Source organism: Schistocerca gregaria, chromosome X (genome assembly GCF_023897955.1).
Source record: "Schistocerca gregaria isolate iqSchGreg1 chromosome X, iqSchGreg1.2, whole genome shotgun sequence".
In the NCBI taxonomy this organism is placed as follows: domain Eukaryota; kingdom Metazoa; phylum Arthropoda; class Insecta; order Orthoptera; family Acrididae; genus Schistocerca; species Schistocerca gregaria.
Genome location: NC_064931.1, coordinates 808718420 through 808740897, shown reverse-complemented (window position 1 = coordinate 808740897; position 22478 = coordinate 808718420). Strand labels below are relative to the sequence as shown.

At 43.8% G+C, this 22478-nt stretch overlaps 1 protein-coding gene across 1 annotated transcript in view; it reads right to left on the bottom strand.

The window, feature by feature from the left end:
* The window catches only part of LOC126297821 (dihydropyrimidine dehydrogenase [NADP(+)]), a 280937-nt gene extending 258818 nt beyond the window's left edge, over positions 1-22119 (bottom strand). The window contains exon 1 of the mRNA XM_049989053.1: positions 21980-22119. Within this exon, the coding sequence (XP_049845010.1) occupies positions 21980-22018 (39 nt within the window). The 5' untranslated portion in view covers positions 22019-22119. The remainder of the gene's footprint in view (positions 1-21979) is intronic.
* Positions 22120-22478: the final 359 nt, after the last annotated feature.

Genomic DNA, 22478 nt, shown 5'->3' with positions numbered 1-22478 from the left:
AAGAGACTTAATAAACGATCTAGACGATTTTATTCACAAAATGGCGTTTTGAACATTAATATTACGTAACGTCCGTGATTGTGGACACCTAAATCTCAGACTGTCTCATCTCATGAGGTGCCATTTGTATGTGATGTGCCGGCCGCTGTGGCCAAGTGGTTCTAGGCGCTTCAGTCCAGAACCACGCAGCTGCTACGGTCGTAGGTTCGAATCCTGCCTCGGGCATGGATGTGTGTGATGTCCTTAGGTTAGTTAGGTTTAAGTAGTTCTAAGTCTAAGGGACTGACGACCTCAGATGTTAAGTCCCATAGTGTTTAGAACCATTTGAACCATTTTGTATGTGATTTGCATCCTATCATAAATACTTTTCATAGTTATTACTCAGTGTTGCTCGAAACGCTTCTCGAACAATACCTACAATTATTTTAATGCATTTACCCTGTCAAACCCTTTTCATTGTAAATGAAAGCAATATAAAGTGATAAGTTATATTCTCTGGGTTTTTTGTGTGTGATGAATATTCAATCAGTAAACAAGCGTGGCACTCGCGTACACAAAGCTTCCAGTGTGTGGTGGAGGCTGCTACTGCCATTTATAGTAAAATATCTAAGCAGAGTAGAGACGAATGGGGAACCATTTTAGCGGCGATACGCGCCGCAAACTGGGACATCCACTGCCATAAACGACATTGACAAAAGGCACATTTTTACGGTCTGGTGCCTGGGAACGTGGATCTCGGAAACGGCGAAGCTGGTCGATTTATGTTGCTGTAGTAAGCAGCTATGGAAAGTGGTTGAAGGACGGTGATACCACGAGTTGACGACGACGTGTTGAACGTCCACGTCTCATCACAGAACGGAGAGGTCGAAGGCTTGCCCGCTCTGTAAACACGGTAGGCGCCGATTTGTGGCAGGTCTGGCAACCCTGTATAATGGTGGTGCAGGTACAGCTGTCTCGGAGCACACTGTGCAGCAGATCACCCCTACGTGTTCCGATGTTTACCCAACGACGTCATCAATTACGATCCCGGTGAGCACACGATCATAGAGGTTGGACCGTGTATCAATGGAAACGTGTCGTCTGGTCGAATGATACACGTTTTCTTGTTGTACGAGATCGATGATCGTCTCCTCATACACCGTCATCCAGGTGAAAGTCGACCCTAAACGTACACCGTGCCATGGGGGTATGTGCCAAGGCGGACTCTCAGGGCTTCCTTTGGACCTGTGCTATCGAAGAGACTGTGATAGCTGTGGGTGACGTGAACATTACTGCGGAACACCTGCATCCCTTCATGCTTGAAGCCCTTCCCGATGGCGATGGTATCTTCCACCAGGGTAGGTATAACTGCTCGTGTTACAAGGCCAGATTCGTGCCACAGTGACATGAGGAGCTTGATAGTGAACTCACGTTGATGTCTCGGCTACCAAATTTGCGTGGTATGAACCCGATAATACATATTTGGGATGCTATCTGGCGCCAGCTCCGTGACCACAAGCCACCGGCCCGTAATGTATGGGAACTGCGTCACATGTGCGTAGGGAAACCTACCAAGGGCTTATCGACCACATACCATGGAGATTCAGTGCTATATTGCGTTACAAATGTGAACCAACGCGCTGTTAAGCAGACGGTCATAATATTTTAGTTCATAAGTCTTTCTTACTAGAAAGAGCAGATAAGCAGTTGTTAGCATCCCACTTAGTAAATGAATCGACTTCATTTACTTCCGTTACGATGGACGTGGAAGAATTATGGGCAAATTTTAAACACATTGTAAATGACGCATTGGACAAGTATGTGCCGAAAAAGTGGGCTACGGACGGAAAAGACCCATTGTGGTTTAACAGCGCAATTCGGAGAATGCTCAGGAAGCAAAGGCAGTTGCACTCGCGGTACAAGAAAGATCGGGAGAATGAGGGCAGGCAAAAGTTAGTAGAGATTCGTGCTGCTGTAAAAAGAGCGATGCGCGAAGCATTCAACCACTACCACCGTCATACCTTAGCAAAAGATCTTTCTGAAAACCCAAGGAAATTCTGGTCTTACGTAAAATCGGTAAGCGGGTCGAAGGATTCCATCCAGTCACTCACTGATCAGTCTGGCCTGGCAACGGAAGATAGAAAAAAGAAAGCTGAAATTTTAAATTTAGCATTTGAGAAATCTTTCACGCAGGAGGATCGTACAAACATACCGCCGTTTGAGTCTCGTACAGTTTCCCGTATGTAGGACGTAGTGATAGACATCCCTAGGATTGTGAAGCAGCTGAATGGGTTGAAAATAAATAAATTGCTAGGTCCTGATGGAATTCCAATTCGGTTTTACAGAGAGTACTCTACTGCATTGGCTCCTTACTTAGCTTGCATTTATCGCGAATCTCTCGCCCAACGTAAAGTCCCAAGCGACTGGAAAGAAAGCGCAGGTGACGCCTGTATATTAGAAGGGCAGAAGGACGGATCCTCAAAATTACAGATCAATATCCTTAACATTGGTTTGTTGGAGGATTCTCGAACATATTCTCAGTTCGAATATAATTAATTTCCTTGAGACAGAGAAGTTGCTCTCCATGCATCAGCACGGCTTTAGAAAGCATCGCTCCTGCGAAACGAAACTCGCCCTTTTTTCACATTATATCTTGCGAACCATGGATGAAGGGTATCAGACGGTTGCCATATTCCTTGACATCCGGAAAACGTTTGACTCGGTGCCCCACTGCAGACTCCTAACTAAGGTACGAGCCCATGGGATTGGTTCCCAAGTATATGAGTGGCTCGAAGACTTCTTAAGTAATAGAACCCAGTACATTGTCCTCGATGATGAGTGTTCATCGGAGGTAAGGGTATCATCTGGAGTGCCCTAGGAAAGTGTGGTTTGTCAGCTGTTGTTTTCTGTCTACATAAATGATCTTTTGGATAGGGTGGATAGTAATGTGCGGCTGTTTGCTAATGATGCTGTGGTGTACGGGAAGGTGTCGTCGTTGAGCGACTGTAGGAGGATGCAAGATGACTTGGACAGGATTTGTGATTGGTGTAAAGAATGGCAGCTAACTCTAAATATAGATAAATGTAAATTAATGCAGATGAATAGGAAAAAGAATCCTGTAATGTTTGAATACTCCATTAGTAGTGTAGCGTTTGACACAGTCGCGCCGATTAAATATTTGGACGAAACATTGCAGAGCGATATGAAATGGGACAAGCATGTAATGGCAGTTGTGGGGAAGGCGTATAGTCGTCTTCCGTTCATTGGTTGAGTTTTGGGAAGTTGTGGTTCATTTGTAAAGGAGACCGCTTATGAAACATTAATACGACCTATTCTTGAGTAATGCTCACGCGTTTGGGATCCCTATCAGGTCGGATTGAGGGAGGACATAGAAACAATTCAGAGGCTCACTGCTAGATTTGTTAGTGGTAGGTTTGATCATCACGCGAGTGTTACGGAAATGCTTAAGGAACTCGGGTGGGAGTCTCTGGAGGAAAGGAGGCGTTCTTTTCGTGAATCGCTACTGAGGAAATTTAAAGAACCAGCATTTGAGGCTGACTGCAGTACAATTTTACTGCCACCAAGTTAAGTTTCGCGGAAAGACCACAAAGGTAAGGTAAGAGAGATTAGGGCCCGTACAGAGGTACAGAGGTAGTCATTTTTCTCTCGTTCTGTTTGGGAGTGGAACAGGGAGAGAAGATGCTAGTTGTGGTACGAGGTACCCTCCGCCACGCACCGTATGGTGGATTGCGGAGTATGTATGTAGATGTAGATGAAGTCGAAAAATGACAATGCAATTTATTTTTACAGCACAGATAACTGTGAAGATAACTGTATTCTTGTGTGCCTGCAGAAGCCCCGAGTAAAGAGTGTCAAGACAGACAACTGAGGCGCATTGTACCGGGTATTCATAATTAAAATGCAGCTACACACGGAAGTCGTACGGCAGCGAAACTTGGTAGATACGCTAACGCGTTAATGCAACAACGGCATACGCTAGAAAAAATATAGTTTCAATTTTGACCGCCTGGTGCAATTCTGGCACAGTACAGCATATCGTCCAAGCCTCTGGTTCTCATGCTGAACAAAATTGTGTAAGCATCAGTTAATAATAAAATCAACATTATGCCTTTCTGACATGTTTGATCTTCTCTGACCACGTCCCATTCCTAATTAGTTACATATGGAAAAATTTCTGTACGCCTTTCTGTATTCACAGTGCCAGTTTTTCACCTGGTGGTCGAATTTGCAACTACCTTTTTTGCAGTGTAAATCTGTTTCGCATTAACGTACTAGGGTATCTGCCAAGTTTCGCTGCCATACGACAATTATAGCCCACACTGGACCTCTGTGAGTAGCTGCCTATTATCTGTCCAAATGAGGCTGCGTCTGCAGCATTCAACGTGGACAACGATAGCAAACACTTGTCTTTTTTCTTCATCTGGTGTTGCGCCTTTGGGAGAACGGAAACTGAGCTGAAATTGTTGTGCATTGTATCATACACTCAGGCAATTAGCTTACAATAAATATTGCATATCCAACTCACACGACTGAGTATTAGGGTCGTGTCAGCGGACCTTTGAACATTTAGTATGTTGCCATCAGAGCAAAGAATATCTGAAGATGCTCTCGTCTGAAGAGTGAAACTAAATGGAAATGGAAAAAAGAACACATTGACACCGGTGTGTCAGACCCACCATACTTGCTCCGGACACTGCGAGAGGGCTGTACAAGCAATGATCACACGCACGGCACAGCGGACACACCAGGAACCGCGGTGTTGGCCGTCGAATGGCGCTAGCTGCGCAGCATTTGTGCACCACCGCCATCAGTGTCAGCCAGTTTGCCGTGGCATACGGAGCTCCATCGCAGTCTTTAACACTGGTAGCATGCCGCGACAGCGTGGACGTGAACCGTATGTGCAGTTGACGGACTTTGAGCGAGGGCGTATAGTGGGCATGCGGGAGGCCGGGTGGACGTACCGCCGAATTGCTCAACACGTGGGGCGTGAGGTCTCCACAGTACATCGATGTTGTCGCCAGTGGTCGGCGGAAGGTGCACGTGCCCGTCGACCTGGGACCGGACCGCAGCGACGCACGGATGCACGCCAAGACCGTAGGATCCTACGCAGTGCCGTAGGGGACCGCACTGCCACTTCCCAGCAAATTAGGGGCACTGTTGCTCCTGGGGTATCGGCGAGGACCATTCGCAACCGTCTCCATGAAGCTGGGCTACGGTCCCGCACACCGTTAGGCCGTCTTCCGCTCACGCCCCAACATCGTGCAGCCCGCCTCCAGTGGTGTCGCGACAGGCGTGAATGGAGGGACGAATGGAGACGTGTCGTCTTCAGCGATGAGAGTCGCATCTGCCTTGGTGCCAATGATGGTCGTATGCGTGTTTGGCGCCGTGCAGGTGAGCGCCACAATCAGGACTGCATACGACCGAGGCACACAGGGCCAACACCCGGCATCATGGTGTGGGGAGCGATCTCCTACACTGGCCGTACAGCTCTGGTGATCGTCGAGGGGACACTGAATAGTGCACGGTACATCCAAACCGTCATCGAACCCATCGTTCTACCATTCCTAGACCGGCAAGGGACCTTGCTGTTCCAACAGGACAATGCACGTCCGCATGTATCCCGTGCCACCCAACGTGCTCTAGAAGGTGTAAGTCAACTACCCTGGCTAGCAAGATCTCCGGATCTGTCCCCCATTGAGCATGTTTGGGACTGGATGAAGCGTCGTCTCACGCGGTCTGCACGTCCAGCACGAACGCTGGTCCAACTGAGGCGCCAGGTGGAAATGGCATGCCAAGCCGTTCCACAGGACTACATCCAGCATCTCTACGATCGTCTCCATGGGAGAATAGCAGCCTGCAATGCTGCGAAAGGTGGATATACACTGTACGAGTGCCGACATTGTGCATGCTCTGTTGCCTGTGTCTATGTGCCTGTGGTTCTGTCAGTGTGATCATGTGATGTATCTGACCCCAGGGATGTGTCAATAAAGTTTCCCCTTCCTGGGACAATGAATTCACGGTGTTCTTATTTCAATTTCGAGGAATGTACTAATAAAGCAAACGATACGTAACCTTTGACGGTTTGTCTGTACATTTAATGTTCTTGACTCGTTACTCAAATCTGCAAGCAATCCTAGGAATATTTTAGCTCATTTATCACCACTATGTATACAAAGGTTAGTGCATTAAGGAAATTTCCAATAAGAGAAAGAACGCAAATCAGCGAAACTCACTTCTTTTATTTCGAAACACAAAATTGTTGAAATTGTGTGACACCTTCCTTAAACACAGCTTTACTTATCTGCAGACAGTAATGTTTTCCGCGAGGCCACACAATCTTAGCACAAAAATTGTGTTGACCAGCGTTTCCTTAGCCCAAACTTGTCGAGCAAAGTTCTACGAATAGGGAGTCACCTTTCTGGCTACAATTTGTAGTATTTCTTAAACGTAAGTTCTGCACGTCTTCTTAGCCGCTGTGTATAATTCTAGCACGTTCTGGTACGATACAAAACCACGTATCTCTCTGTCTCTCTGTCCCTCTCTCTCTTTCCAGTACTTATGCCAGCGAGTCCACATAGTATGTCGCGTCACTTGACTTTTCTTTGTAATCTCTACTAACCATTTCAGTTTACAAATAAGACAAACATTCTTGAATAATAATTAAATTTACATATGTGATGACGGAGGACAACTTTGCATAGCATTATCATCTACATGGTGAACCCGAACTCCTACTGATAAAAACTCTGGGGTATTTTTCGGGATAATTTCTGCTTGTCTTAGTATAATGAAGTCTGGACTCCGGTTCCTAACAATACACTCACTGCATACCGTGGACCTATGCACTCTTGTGCGGATATTTTCATTTCATGACAGATACAAAGATAAATACGGTGAAGGATGCAAAGAAAAACGCAATTAATCTGTAAGGAGACATCGTAGACCATAGGTCTCTTATACAAAACTCTCAGTAAATATCTCTGAGCAACAACTGAAATTTTGTTGTTGTCTTTGAAGTTGGGATTCACCGTGTATAGTTTCATATAACTCCGCTGCATACATGGAATAACATCTTTCGCTGAAGCCGACAAATGTCCTGTTTGTATCAAATGGTTCAAATGGCTCTGAGCACTGTGGGACTTAACTTCTGAGGTCATCAGTCCCCTAGAACTTAGAACTAATTAAACCTAACTAACCTAAGAACGTCACACACATCCATGCTCGAGGCAGGATTCGAACCTGCGATCGTAGCGGTCGCGCGGATCCAGACTGAAGCGCCTAGAACCGCTCGGTCACACCGGCCGGCCTGTTTGCATCATTACGTCACATAATAGTATATGGTAAAATGGGATTTGCATGCAACCAATACTAAAAAAATTTAAGCTTTAGTTAGGTTAAACATTTCCGATCATTTATGACTGGGAGGAGTGTTTAGATGGCTCAACTGTACCAGCAAAAGGCCCTTATTCCAGCTCTATTACGACAACATCAAAACCTGTAATAAACGTTCAGTTGAAGAAATTCAGTAATTCAGTAATGGAAACCATTGCCGCAGTACCGGTATCACATATGTTGCCGAAGCTTGCAGGCTTCGACGTTAGTCGTTTCAGTCTGTAGAAGTGAGAACACTTCCTAAGATCCACTCGACGGAAGTGCCTTTCCACTCACTCTCCTTCACAAAATGGGATCTCCTAGTTCAGAAGCCTTTTCACTTCAGTCAAACAGCTTATCTGGCACTAGTTTGGAACAGATTTCTGCATTAAACTTCTCATTATGGCTCCGGTCTAAAGCTTTCGACAAATCAGTAAACGCGTCAGTGTCGCTTTTTACAGCCATCCGAAAGCGTGAGTGGAATCTTCCACACTGCTTAAGTCGGAAATCAGCGACGTTCCAGTGGGGCATTTTTCTAGCCGTTAGGACTGCCACTATAACTGAGCACGAAATGCGTTCCTCAATATCGGAATAAATACTTGAGAATTTGTAGTGTTTATTCATTTCAGTTATATTATGCGTAACATGTAATAGCATGAAATTTCTCAAGAAATTGTTGATGAGTTACAAAGTGCACCGAAACTTTTATTATTATTCCCTTACGGCCTGTTTCGCAGTTTTTCAGTCATTCAGTTTAATAAGTGCGTGTATTTCTCTTGACACTTATTTCGCACAGCTATTTATGGGGTAACTTCTGGTATTGACACTATTAAAAGAAAATTTGGTTCAATAATTATAAATTGTGATTCAATATTAGCCTCTCTCTGTGCAATGCTGTATTCGCGCAGACCGAGATTAATGATAGGCTAAGTTAGTTATTGTCTGTAAAATGTTAGTTATCTGTTTTAGTCCTGAATTACCCAATATTTACGTAGTGCAGGTAATTCGATTTATTTCCATAGTTTCAAATCGTAATTAAACTGCAGATATTCTGCCTCTACTAAACCACTTTCCTCTGTTTCTTTTTTTTTTTAAATTTAAAGTTCTAAATACTAGTTTCTACTGAAAAATGAAAACCACAAATTTTGCCAGTTTTCCTGTACTTACTTTCTTGTTAAAGTGTCTTCGTATTAGAAGGCTCTCACCACACATGAGTTACTGAGGCGCCTTGTCACGGTACCTGCGGCTCCCCCCGTCAGAGGTTCGAGTCCACCCTCGGGCATGGGTGTGTGTGTTGTCCTTAGCGTAAGTTAGTTTAAGTTAGATTAAGTAGTGTGTAGGCTTAGGGACCGATGACCTCAGCAGTTTGGTACCATGAGACCTTACCACAAATTTCCAACTTTCCATTAGTTAACTGTCGTCGTCAAAAATCATAGCATCTCTTGAAACAAATGTTACAAAAGAAAAGTGTCTTGGAAAACTCACCGACCAAAAAATGTCTTTTACAACACATTCAGGAGAATAACAGGAAACGTAAAAACTAAGTGTGAATCAAATGGAAGCAAATACACAGGTAAAACAAATTATATTTCAGATTCAAAATTGTATTATAAATAAACTGCAATTATTCAGAGTCTATGAATGTAGATTGTTAGATGCAATATGACTTTTAAATCACGTAGTTTCTTTTAATATTTAAATTTATAACAACCATAAGCTCTGTAAAAATAGAATGTATGTTCAACATGATTTAATTTCTTAGGTCCATTTGAAAATGGATATGTACCCATAGTTGACCAACAGTGGTTTAAATAAACACTGATGCATATTACGGTCTCGGCGATAATAAAATCGACTTTCGAGTCATTCTGTTTTATTTGCTGAAAGGAATCATTTTACGTGATGATTGAACGAGTGCGGATTTTAAAATGTTGTGATGTATCACGATTCTTCCGTAAGTCATTACGCCAAAAATTGTAACTAGCATTTGAATGGTGTTTTTTCTTTCCTACTTTTTTGTGTTGGTGATTAGCCAACGAGAGGCAACTGTGATTAACTAATCTTATTGTACTGCCACCTTTTTAATACTTTCTTTTTTTATTCTAGAAGACTCCTCAAATAATGAGCGTGCACCTCACTGAGTGAGAGAGAGACAGAGAGAGAGGGGGAGAGGGAGAGGAAGAGGGAGGGAGGGAGAGAGAGAGAGAGAGAGAGAGAGAGAGAGAGAGAGAGAGAGAGAGAGAGAGAAAGAGGGAGAGAGAAGAGGGAGAGAGAGAGAGAGAGAGAGAGACCGAGAGTGACTGAGCAGCTCAGACTCACAAGTTTAAGAAATTTTCAGAATGGTCGACTCTTCCCCAGTTTATTTGTTAGTGGTTAACCAATCGTAGTTTTAAAAAGCATGTATATCAGTATTGGATCTTGAGTTGGTAATTATTTTATCCATTGACTACTAGTGTTGCTTTACGAAGTCGTAGAACAGGTTTGGTTTATTCTGAAGGTTACTCATCCACAAAAAATATTAACTGGTGCTAGGATCCTAGAACATGCGTTACAAATCCAAACAGTAGCAAGACCAACAGCAGTGTTCCTTATGTGAATCCTTAAGTGTGAGATTGCAAAATAGTGAGAAAGGAACAAAGGATACAAAATAAACGTTTACTGGCCTATCGATGGGGAGGTCTCGATGACGGAGAGTCATCGAGTAAAACAGAAGTGATTTCTGGCGTTCCCCAAGGTACTGTTATAGGCCCTTTGCTGTTCCTTATCTATATAAACGATTTGGGAGACAATCTGAGCAACCATCATCGGTTGTTTCCAGATGACGCTGCCGTTTACCGACTTATAAAGTCATCAGAAGATCAAAACAAACTGCAAAACGATTTGGAAAAGATATCTGAATGGTGCAAAAGTGGCAGTTGACCCTAAATAGCGAAAAGTGTGTGGTCATCCACATGAGTGCTATAAGGAACTCGTTAACCTTCGGTTACACGATAAATCAGTCTAACCTAAAAACCTCAAATTCAACTAAATACCGAGGTATTACAATTACGAACAACTTAAATTGGAAGGAACACATAGAAAATGTTATGGGAAGGCTAACCAAAGACTGCGTTTTATTGGCAGAACACTTAAAAATGTAACAGGCCTAGTATGGAGACTGCCTACACTACTCTTGTCCGTCCTCTTTTAGAATACTACTGCGCGGTGTGGGATCCTTACCAGATAGGACTGACCAAGTACGTCGAAAAAGTTCAAATAAAGGCAGCACGTTTTGTATTTTCGCGAAATATGGGAGAGAGTGGCACAGAAATGATACAGGATTTGGGCTGGACATCATTAAAAGAAAGGGGTTTTTCGTTGCGATTGAATCTTCTCACGAAATTCCACTCACCAACTTTCTCCTCCGAATGCGAAAATATTTTGTTGACACCGATCTACATAGAGAGGAACGATCACTACGATAAAATAAGGGAAATCAAAGCTCGTACAGAAAGATATAGGTGTTCATTCTTTCCGCGCGCTATAAGAGATTGGAATAATAGAGAATTGTGAAGGTGGTTCGATGAACCCTCTGCCAGGCACTTAAATGTGATTTGCAGAGTATCCATGTAGATGTAGATGTAGGTGTAGAGACAGATCACAAGCTCTGACGCGGGATAAGTGCCGCTGTTGCATCTCTGTCGATGTCAAATATTGGTCCAGAAATGTGCGTACTGTGCTGCGAATGAAGACAGATTAATCCGAAGAACAAAACAGAAGAATGTGGAGCTTTACATTTTCCTGGCGCATTGGGTATTCAATGATTTTTCAGGAATGCCGCGCGTCGTAAGTCACTACCACACACGGTATTTCATTCTGGCACCTGACGTACATCTGCATAGTGTTTTTTGTCTTACTTACAGATGTCTGACAGGCAGCCAAATGAAATATCCTACTTGGTAGTCAACTACGACCGACTGCATTCCCGAAACATAGTCGAGTAAACAGAAGAATACATTAACAGAGTAGAGTCTCAGAGTGTTGTAATAACTGCATCAAAGCTTGTTTCGACACTTTAATAAGCGGTCGGCTGGAGGTGATCTTGTCGGCCACAAGCAGCGAAATAAATAAATACCACCAGGACAGTCTCGGTTTTGGGGTTTCATTCTCAAAGCGCGAGCTGTATCTGTTCATATTGCGATACCTTTAAAAGACAGGGACAATCGTCAGTCCAGTCTGCTATTCTGTGACCTTCCATGTGGTTGATAACGTAAAATGAAAACGACGAATCGCATTGAATTCCATCGGCTGAAAGCCTAATAATAGCTTGGGAGAAAAATGAGTGATTAAACGCTGCAGATAAAGTTTTCTATCTGGGAGATAAGCTGCGGGCAGTCACACGTGCCGCCTGTTTGTCGCGGTTGCTGCCGTTCGCTCGGATTGCTCGCCTCTGGCTGGCGCAACGGCGTCTGGCCCAAGGCTGCGGGGGTCTCGACACCGCAGCAGGCGAGTTCATTCCCTTATTCCAGGCTATCCCCAAATCATAGAGCCGGTTATCGAGATGGTTTTACAAGCAGGCTGCGTCGTACTCCAGCCGAGTGAGTGCTCCGTCAGCGACGAGCTCGAAGTCCACCAAACGTATAACTTTTTTCATTGCCGTTACTGCGAAGCTGACTACACGACACCTTATCGGCACAAAACGGAATACATCTACATTTTGAAAACGACTGTGAAGTGTATGGCAGAGAGTACTTCGCATTGCACCACGTATTAAAGCTGCTCCCGTTCAATTCACGTACGAGGCGTACGAAGCGTGGTTGCTTAAATGCCTCTGTGCGCGATGCATTTCGTCTAATCTTATGTTTACGGTCTCTATAGGAGATATACTTCAAAGGTTGCAGTATATTTCTAGATCCGTCGGTTAACGGTTCAAATGGCTCTGAGCACTATGGGACTTAACTTCTGACGTCATCAGTCCCCTAGAACTTAGAACTACTTAAACCTAACTAACCTAAGGACATAACACACATCCATGCCCAAGGCAGGATTAAAACCTGCGAGCGTAGCGGTGGCGCGGCTCCAGACTGTATCGCCCAGAACCGCTCGGCCACCCCGGCTGGCCGTCGCTTAATGCTGGATCTCGAAACTTTGTAAGGAGGGCAGTACGTAATGCAATCAAAATTGTGCTGTAGAAGTTTAGTCTTTTATTTTGATGGATCCATTTCGGTTAGATTGCTATCTTCAGAGCGTGTCCATATATCATCAGTGGTCACTGTCACTCTGTATTCTATTACAGAATGGTGTAGATTTGTAGCTCTTATGTTATAAGCTGTGTTGTGGTAAGCTGCTGTTGTTATTCGTCCTTTCTCGCAATTTTCTATAATTTTACATTAGGTTATAGAAAAGTACGAGAAAGGGCGATTAACAACAGCATCAAACCACAAAACAACTTATAACATAACAGTCCCAAATCTACAAAATGCTGCAATAGAATACAGAGTGACAGCAACCATTGCTGATACATGGACATGCTCTGAAAATGGCAATCTAGCTGAAATGGATCCATCAAAATAAAACACTAAATTCCCACAGCAGCAGTTTGGATTTCATTATATAGTGTCTGTAAGAGATATGTTCAAAGCTGTGGACCCATTGGATCGTAAATTTGTAAGTAGGCTTTCGCGGTATGATTGGCGTGTATCTGTGAGCGTCTGTCATTCAAGGTTTTTCACAATTTCCGTGATGCTCTCCCGTGGGTCAAAAAACCCAGTGACCATGCGTGCGGCCCTTCTTTGTGTACGTTCCGTATAGCCTGAAATATCCCCTTTGGGAAATTATAAATTACTGTGCTGGTAAACCTCTAAGTTATTTGATTTTCAAACAGCTGAGTAAAACTCAACGTACTCATACATTTTTCTCTTTACTTATACTGATCAACACTAAACTGACACACAATATTTTTAGCGCAAAGCAATCTGACTTTTAATAATCCCTACAAACGAATGGCCCTGACTAACAATAACCTATATCTTTCATGAATCACTTACCTCACAAAAATCTTCGTTACTCGATCTACTGCAATACAGTGAGCGCCAGTACTGTCAGCTAAATAAAAGTATCTAACTACTGAAGGCACTGACTACTGATAGGCATATAGTTAGCAAATCAAAGATTTTGATAGAGAGCAAACAATGTATTTACCTTAATAGTGTTCAAAAGTCATAATATGTGTGTGTAAAATTTCTGACATCCAGTTTGGCAAATTTCCTTTTTCTGACAGACTCACGTCCAGATCGTCCGCTCTCAAAACTCTGCCATCTCTCTCCCCACATCCACCACTGCTGGCGGCTCACCTCCAACGGCGCAACGCTACGCGCTGTTCACATCCAACTGCCCAACACTACACAAGCGAATATTCCAACAATGCCAACCAGGCACAGACTGCACACAGCACAGCCAGTGATTTTCATACAGAGCGCTACGTGACGTTACCAACATAAAAACCTAAACAGCCTACTTACAAGCCTGTTAGTCCTATTAGATATGAGCCCACACACTTAAGCAATGCCGGCTGGAGTGGCCGAGCGGTTCTAGGCGCTACAATCTGGAACCGCGCGACCGCTCCGATCGCATGTTCAAATCCTGCCTCGGGCATGGATGTGTGTGATGTCCTTAGGTTAGTTAGGTTTAAGTAGTTCTAGGGGACTGATGACCACAGCAGTTAAGTCCCATAGTGCTCAGAGCAATATTCTAGGATCGGCCGTATAAGCAATTTGCTTTCTAGACCGGTTGCGTTTTCTAACAGCTTAACAATGGACCGAAGTCTGCCAATTACTTTATCTACGGTGAAGCGTGCGTGATCGTTAAGTGCAACATGAATAGCGAAGGTCCTAACACACTTACCTGTGGTAACACTAAACTTACTTCTACATCCGTGAATGACTTCCCACCCAGGACAACATGCTGTATCTTCTGTACCGAGAAGTCCTCAGTTCAGTCACCAATATCGTCTGATACACCATTTGATAGTACCTTCGTTAAGAAGAGTCGATGTGGTACTGAGTCAAATGCTTTTCGGTGACTCAAGAAATGCTACATCAGTCCAACTGCTTTAACCTTGGTTTTCATGATAGTCATGTGAGAAAAGCGAATGTTTTCGGGATACAGAGAGGTTGGCATGGAGGCATGGAGGGGTCATTTCATTACAGACACCTCGTTACGTTTGAGCTCAGAATAAGTTCTAAGATTGTACTACAAATTGACGTCGCAGCAATTGGACGGTAGATTTATAGATCAAGTCTGGTACTCTTCTTGTAGCGGTTGTGGCCTATTCCTTCTTCCAACTACTGCTCACAATTTTTTATTCGCTGGATCTACAGTATATTGTGATTAAAAGGTAGGCTATTTCAGCCGTGAATCTGTATAGAATCTGATAGGCATTCCAATGGGAAATAGTGTCCACTTACTCCTATACATATTGTAGGACATAGCGAAAACCCAAGAGAGGAACGCTTGTAGATATATATCAAGCAAACAATTCAATACATAGGCGTGTGACTTCCCTGTGCTAACTGCAGCGTGCTGTCAATCACCTCACCGTTCCTCTGCGTCAGTATCAAAATTTTGAAAGGTTTTCTTTTGCAGTCGAGCTTTTGGCAGTCGATCTGATTAAATATCCTAAGAAGTTTTGGTCTTACTTAAAAACAGTAAGCTGTTTGGAAACATTTGTTCAGTCACTTCGTGACCATACTGCACCAGATAATAGAGAAAAGGCCAAAATACTGAATTTGGTCATCGGAAATTGTTTCACCGTGGAAGAACGTAATATGGTTTCTTCTTTTAGTCGTCTTAGGAACGCCGAAATCGCAGAAATTGAAACTGAGGTACTCGATCGCCGGAACAACGAAGCATACCTAGCAACTGGAAAAAATGTGTAGTTCATTCATGTTTTTAAGAAGCGTAGTCGGATGGACGCACATAATTATTAGCCTGTATCTGCAGCAGAATGTTGGAACATATTTCATCCTCACGCATTATGATATTTTTGGACAACGAAAATCGAAGTCAACAAGGATTTAGCAAACAGAAATATTGCGAAACAGTTCGTTCTGTTTCTCCATGGGATCTAAATCGTCATAGACAACGGTGCCCAGGTTGACACTGTGTTCCTTGGTTTCTGGAAAGCATTCGGCACAATTCCGCATTGTCGTTCCGTCCAGTGAATAACCATCAACTTCCTTAACCGCCAACATTTATGATTTTTAAAGTTTGCTGCGGACTGGGAGCTGAACCCGAATCTTTATTCTACCTTTTGAACCATCCGAGCATTCCTTCCGATCCAACTGAGAACTGACTTAGGCATGCCTCAGAGCTAACTGCAGAATGAAACATTCATTCTAGGTGTGAGTATGGCCACCTCCTGTGCTGGTTTGACGCAGTTCTCCATTCCTGCCCAGTACCAGATCTCCTGTACATTTCACCCTACTGTATCAACACTCTGCCTTGCGTGGCAAAAGCCTGACCTGCCTCTGTGATTCATTCCTTCCACCATCCCTGCACTAACGGTATTCACGTCCTAATGTCCCATAAATCATTCTGTTTCTTCCATTCATTATGCTGGATATGAGCTGTTACATCTTGTTCTGATCCATGAAATAATGTGCCACCCTGGAACCCGAACCCAAATACTTGCCTTTCGTGAGCAAAGCATATAAATATTTTGAACAGCATACATGATACAACTCTATCACAGTTACATAACGGGTGGTTCTTTGCCTATAAAACTACTTGAGTAAAGTTCGAGAAGCAACACAAAGATTCAAACCCATATCTTTAAAAAATAGAGGTAAAGTGTGTAACCATAGTAAAAGGTGTCTTACTTTAATCACAACATAAGAATATCTCGAGAAATCCTACGACATCAGTGTCTCACGAAGGCTCGACACATTAACAAGTCGAGAAACCCACGGCAGCTGAATTACAGTCTAATGTCCTACTAGCTTACACTAGTAAACGGTTTCGATCAGCCGGCCGTTGTGGCCGAGTGGTTCTAGGCGCTTCAGTCTGGAACCGCGCGACTGCTACGGTCGCAGGTTCGAATCCTGCCTCGCGCATGGATGTGTGTGATGTCCTTAGGTTAGTTAGGTTTAAGTAGTTCTAAGTCTTGGGGATTGATGACCTCAGATATTAAGTCCCATAGTGCTCACAGCCATTTGAACCATTTGTATCGTTCAAGTTTGAACATCTTCATGTCGTAGTACTTACTACATGCGATTATTTACATAAAAATAAATCCATGAATACAAACTTTTAGGGATCTGCACGTGTTTCAACTGCGGACTTTTGGCAACAGTTTTATGCAGTACAAGCGATCTTTGAATATCAAGCGACCTTGAAGCTTTTGACTGCGTGAGCGTTCGTCTGCACACTACAACACGGAGCTAAATAATGCAATCTTATTAAGAAGAATATATGCTGCTATAAAATCTACAATGTTGCAAACAACTAAAAGATTGTACTACGTTGTCAGAAAAGCGTTGCAATTTTGAACGTCTTTGAAACAGTGTGCAGACGAAACCTCACATATTTATATATTTTTAGTTAACTGTTATTCACATTCCACACACTAGGATAGGACTGGAAGCGCCCAAATTGCCTCTCTTCAACTACTGGATGACACACACTGCTCAGCCAGAACATTATGACCACTGACCTACCATCGCATGAAACTCGTCGGGGCAATAGCAGCGCCTTCTGGCGAGGAATGACTGCTAGACACACGCACGATGTATGTATAGTATCAGTGAGTGTGCTTTCCGTGTGTAGAGTTGGGAGGCACGCGATCTATCTGAATTTGACCGAGGGCAGATTGTGATGACCCGGAGCCTCGGCAAGACTGCACGACTTGACGGGTGTTGGAGGAGTGCTTGGCGAGTGTCTTCAACACCTGACGAAACCAAGGTGAAACCATGCCCAGACATCGTGGGGTGGGGCAGCCACCACTCATTGCAGATGTCGGACGGCGTAGTCTGGGCAGACTGGTAAAACAGGACAGGTGGCAAATTGTGGCGAAACTAACATCAGATTTTTATGCTGGGGAGAGTACAGTTTTGTCTGAGGCAAACACAGTGCACCGAAGATTCCTAACAATGGGCTTCCGCAGCCTACGATCCATGCATGTGTCAATGTTAACAATGATTGAAATTGGCACACGACAATTCGCACTGGACATTGTCGCAGTGGCAGAGCGTTGCATGGTCTGATGAATCCCGATACCTTCATCATGCCGATGGGAGGGCGCGAATATTTCGCCTTCCCGGGCAACAGCTCCTTGACGCCTGTACTGTGGGACTGTGACAAGCTGGCGGCGGCTCCATCGTGCTCTGGGAAAGGCTCACGTGGGCATCCGTGGGTCCAGTGCAAGGCACCATAACGGTCAAGGAGTATCGTGCACTGATTTTAGACCACGTACACCCCTTCATGACGATCATGTTTCCCGACGGCAGTGGCATTTTTCAACAGGACAATGCGCCATGTTACAAGACCAGGAACGTGATGGAGTGGTTCAAGGAACATAGCGGCGAGTTCCAATTGACATGCTGACTCCCCAGCTCATCAGATCTGAACCCAATCGAATACATTTGGGATGTAATTGAACGTGGCGGCAGAGCTCTCCCTCCTCCCCGGAATTTACGGGAATTAGGTGACTTGTGTATGCACATGTTGTTCCAGCGACCTACCAAGGCCTCATTGTTTCCATGCCACGACTCGTCACCGCTGTTATCGTTGCCAAAGGTGGACATACCGGCTATTACGTAGGTGGTCATAATGTTCTGGCTGATCAGTGTAATTTACAGTCTAATTATTTTTTTAAAAAGATTAATGAAGTGAAATAAGCGATGTTTATGACACAATGATGGTGATGTGACGTACAATTTCTTCATTATGAGGCTGATATAATGGGAGCTCCTGGAAATGTAAGCAGGGATTGGGATGGGAGATGTGTTGAAGACGATTTTATGTGGAAAAGCATGCTGGATGTCTGTGTAGGAAGGAAGTGATAGGTGGCAGGAGATGAGTGGGAAGGTAAGGGTAGCTTAGAGCCTTCATTTAGATTGGGTTTGGTAGGTATTAGTTGCAAAGAAGGGAACATAGTCAAAATCAAACGAGTTTTATGAGTGCCACTTGATGCCCGCTCAAGCAAGATTCTCATGGTTCACATCTTGCAAAGTAAGTGACGACAGTTTACATTTTGATTGTTTTTTATGGACACATATTTTGTTTAGAATCATCACATATAATCAAACTTCGTAGTTCATATTAAAAATTGTAGTGTATTTGCATTGATTAGAGCTCCCTCTAGTGGGATAATGATAACAAGTTTCTGACAAAGCCATTAAGCTTCTGGAATAGAATCGTAATGTGCAATAAAAATCCGGGCTCCCATTTAAAAAATGAAGTTGACTAAATTTTCACTCATTGTAGCGTAACTTAGGACGAATCTAATACTGTTATTTTGCGGGCCCCCTTTGTCTGCAACAGTTTTATCTGAAAACATTTTCGATGTCAGAAATATATTTCTCAAGGTATACTTCCGAAAAGATTAAAATGAAACAGCTCGTATATTTCTGTTGTCGGTTCGACGCATGGCAAGCAGGAATTTATACTCATTGCGCTCTATAAATAACATACTCTGAGTACTACATCAGCAGCTTGGCACACGTAAGTGGCAAATGATTCATCGTTCTTGTAGGGCTTGTGCCCACCCAGAACACTTACTTATGGACGTGTAACTGTGTGGTAAGCCCGCAGTTCCCGCTGAAACGCTTGGAACTCAATCTGGAAACAATAATTAACTGGGATCTCCCATACCCTTCGTAGACTGAACCTGGGATCTTCGACTAAGGAGTCTGCGCTACTGCAGAGACAACGGTCCTCCACAACTCAGTGTTCAGTGTGTGTGTGTTTCTCGAATGTTTGTTTATACGTCTCTGCGCAAGCTGTTGTTATTTTGATTTTTATCTACAGAATACCTCCAGTAGTGACAAGTAAGGAGGTTATAAATATTCGTAGGTTCCGCTCTTATGAACTGATAGCTGTAATAAATGTTTGAGAAAATATTGAAACGCTTAGTTATTCAGGGAAAATACATTACAGAACCTGGCGTATACAGTCACCAATAATTCTACAAAACCTAGCACGTTGCACTGTAGATACAAACTGCTACAAACCCTACCCTTAAACTTTTTTGTTTTCCGATTCAGTAAGATTGTATCGTCTATGTCAAGAGCTGACATGCGTCTGTTAATCATACGTCCTTTTCGTGCGTAAAATACGTAATATCACCTTGGCTTGGGAAGCAGCAGGCAATGAACTGAATTCTACATCAGGATGTAAGTATTCAGGATCGTTACGTATATTGGTAGTAGTCAGTTTATAAAGCAGTTTTATACTACATACCTTTTATTTGCAAAATTTCTCAGCTTCTTTTTAATCTACCTTCAGCTTCAGGTTGCAGTTCAGAATACGTCGTCAGTCAATTGGATGTGTATAACCATTACGAATGCTAACAAAATCACAGATTTGATGCGAACCGTGCCGCAGCATAACCACGTACAGTCACAAGACTTCTGTAGTTAATAGAATTCTATTTTACGGACTTGGAGAAATTTCCTACAGTCGTGACGCAGTGTCATTAACTATACGCAAGCCACGATGGATCTTAAATAATTCGCAAATTAACTTTTAACTAATTCAAATGCTTTTCCAATGTTTCTACCAGGCTAGGCTGTCAGCACTGTATTAGTCTGTCACCTCGAGATGGTAGCACGTTTTACTGCCGAAACAGAGAGAAGAATATTCCAGAATATTTTACATTTAAGATATTACAATTGATGAGGTTTTTTTCCAATTATTTGGTAACCTACTCTGAATAGTTATCTGTAGATGAGCTTAGCTGCGAAACGTGCAACGCTTTTTTAAACAAAAGGGATAGGTAACAAGAAATTATGTAGTACTAGGTTCCTGGCAACATCATAACGAACCAAATTCCGTTGTACAGTCGCAGACGCTTTATTACCTGTCATGGCAAAATTATTACGCTTACATATCAATGCTCGGCCGCTAATGTAAATGTCAGCTCATAAATAACAAATTTGAAGTTCGCATTTCCGTTTGGAGGTAGCTAGTGACAAGGAAATAACTATTCGAGCATCGCTCTACATCTACATCTACATCAATGCGCCGTAAACCAGCGCACAGTGCGTGGCGGGGGCTACCCAGTTAACAGTTTTAGTCGTTTCCTCTCCCGATCCACTCGTAGATAGAGTGAGGGAAAAACCACTATCTATATGCCTCCGTATGAGACCTAACTCTTCATATTTTATCTTCGTGATCCTTGAGCTACATGTATGTTGGCGCCAGTAGGATCGTTTTGCAATCAGCTTCAAATATCGGTTCTCTAAATTTTCTCAATAGTGTTCTTCGAAAGGAACGTCGCCATCCCTGCAGTGATTCCATTTGATTTCCCGAAGCATCTCCGTAGGACATGCGCGATGTTCGAACCTACCGGCAACAAATCTAGCAGCCTGTCCGTGAACTGCTTCGCTATCTTCCTTTAATCTGACCTTCTGGAGATCCTAAACACTCGAACAGTGTTGAAGAACTCGTCGCACTGCCGTCCTATATGCGATCTCCTTTATAGATGAACCACACTTCCCTAAAATTGTCCCCATAAGTCAAAGTCGACCATTCACCTTCCCTACCACAATCCTCACACGCTCGTTCCATTTCATATCGCTTTCCAGCGGATATTTAAACGACGTGACTGTCTGAAGCAGGACATTGCTAATACCGAGTCCGGACATTACGGGTTTGTTTTTCCTAGTCATGCGCATTAACTTACATTTTTCTTCATTTAGAGCCAGCCACCATTCATCAGACCAACTAGAAATTTTGTCTAAGTCGTCTTGTGTCATCCTACAGTCACTCAAATTCGACACCTTCCCGTACACCGCAGCGTCATCAGCAACCAACTATAGATTGCTGCTCACCTTGTCGGCCATATCATTTCCCTGTATAGAAAATAATAGCAGTCCTATCACACTTTCCTGTGGCACTCCTGGCGATGTCGTTTTCTCTGAACACTCGCCATCGAGGACATCGTACTGGGTTCTATTACTGATGAAGTCTTCGAGCCACTCTCAAGTCTAGGAACCTATTCCGTGTGCTCGTACCTTCGTCAGCAGCCTGCACTGGTACCGTATCAAATACTTTTTGGAAATCTTGCAATATGGAATCTGTCTGTTGCCCTGCATCCATAGTTCGCAGTATATCAAGTGACAAAACGGGCAAGCTGAGTTTCACACGAGCGATGCTTTCTAAAACTGTGTCGTAAGCTACGATCGATAGGTCGAAGGGTGTGAGGGGAATACAGGTGTGGAATACTTCAGATCGTTGTTATATTAACCACGACAATTGCCGTTGTACTTAGCACCGGGGCGACCCAGCAGCAGGTGACCTACTTTAGCAGCGATTCGCGACCTAAAAGATACGTCTAGCGATTAGAGTCGACCTTGAGAGCGGCAACTGGGCAGCGACGGCTTATCTGCGCTGGCGACTGGCCACCTACCTCGATGTCGGGAGAGTCCCTGGAGAGGGCCGCCGCCATGGTCTCCGGCGCACTGCACACTGCACGCTGCACGCAGCTCACTGCCGGCACGACAGCCGGAGCCGCCGCGATAGTGCCCCCTTCCCCTCCCCCCGCCTCACTCACTCCCCACCCAACCCCCGCACTCCGAACAGCTCCAAATTACACCATCCGATAAACGCCGACAGGAAACTAGTCACGGTCTAAACACGTTGTCGAGTAGAGCTAGGAGTTGGTGCTGACTCAAGAAGCGGATGAACGAGCCGTTTATTACGAATATTCCTCGTCCGGTCAGGGTACGAGCCTGATAGACTCTAGACTTTGTAAAGGGAAAGTTAAAGCTAAACATCCCGACAACATCGTGCTCATTAGAGATTCAGTATGATTCACAAGAAAAGTACCCAAGCTAGAACGGCAAAAATAACATAAGAATACGGAGAGGTGTCCGATGTACCACTCGTCTACATTAACATCTACACGA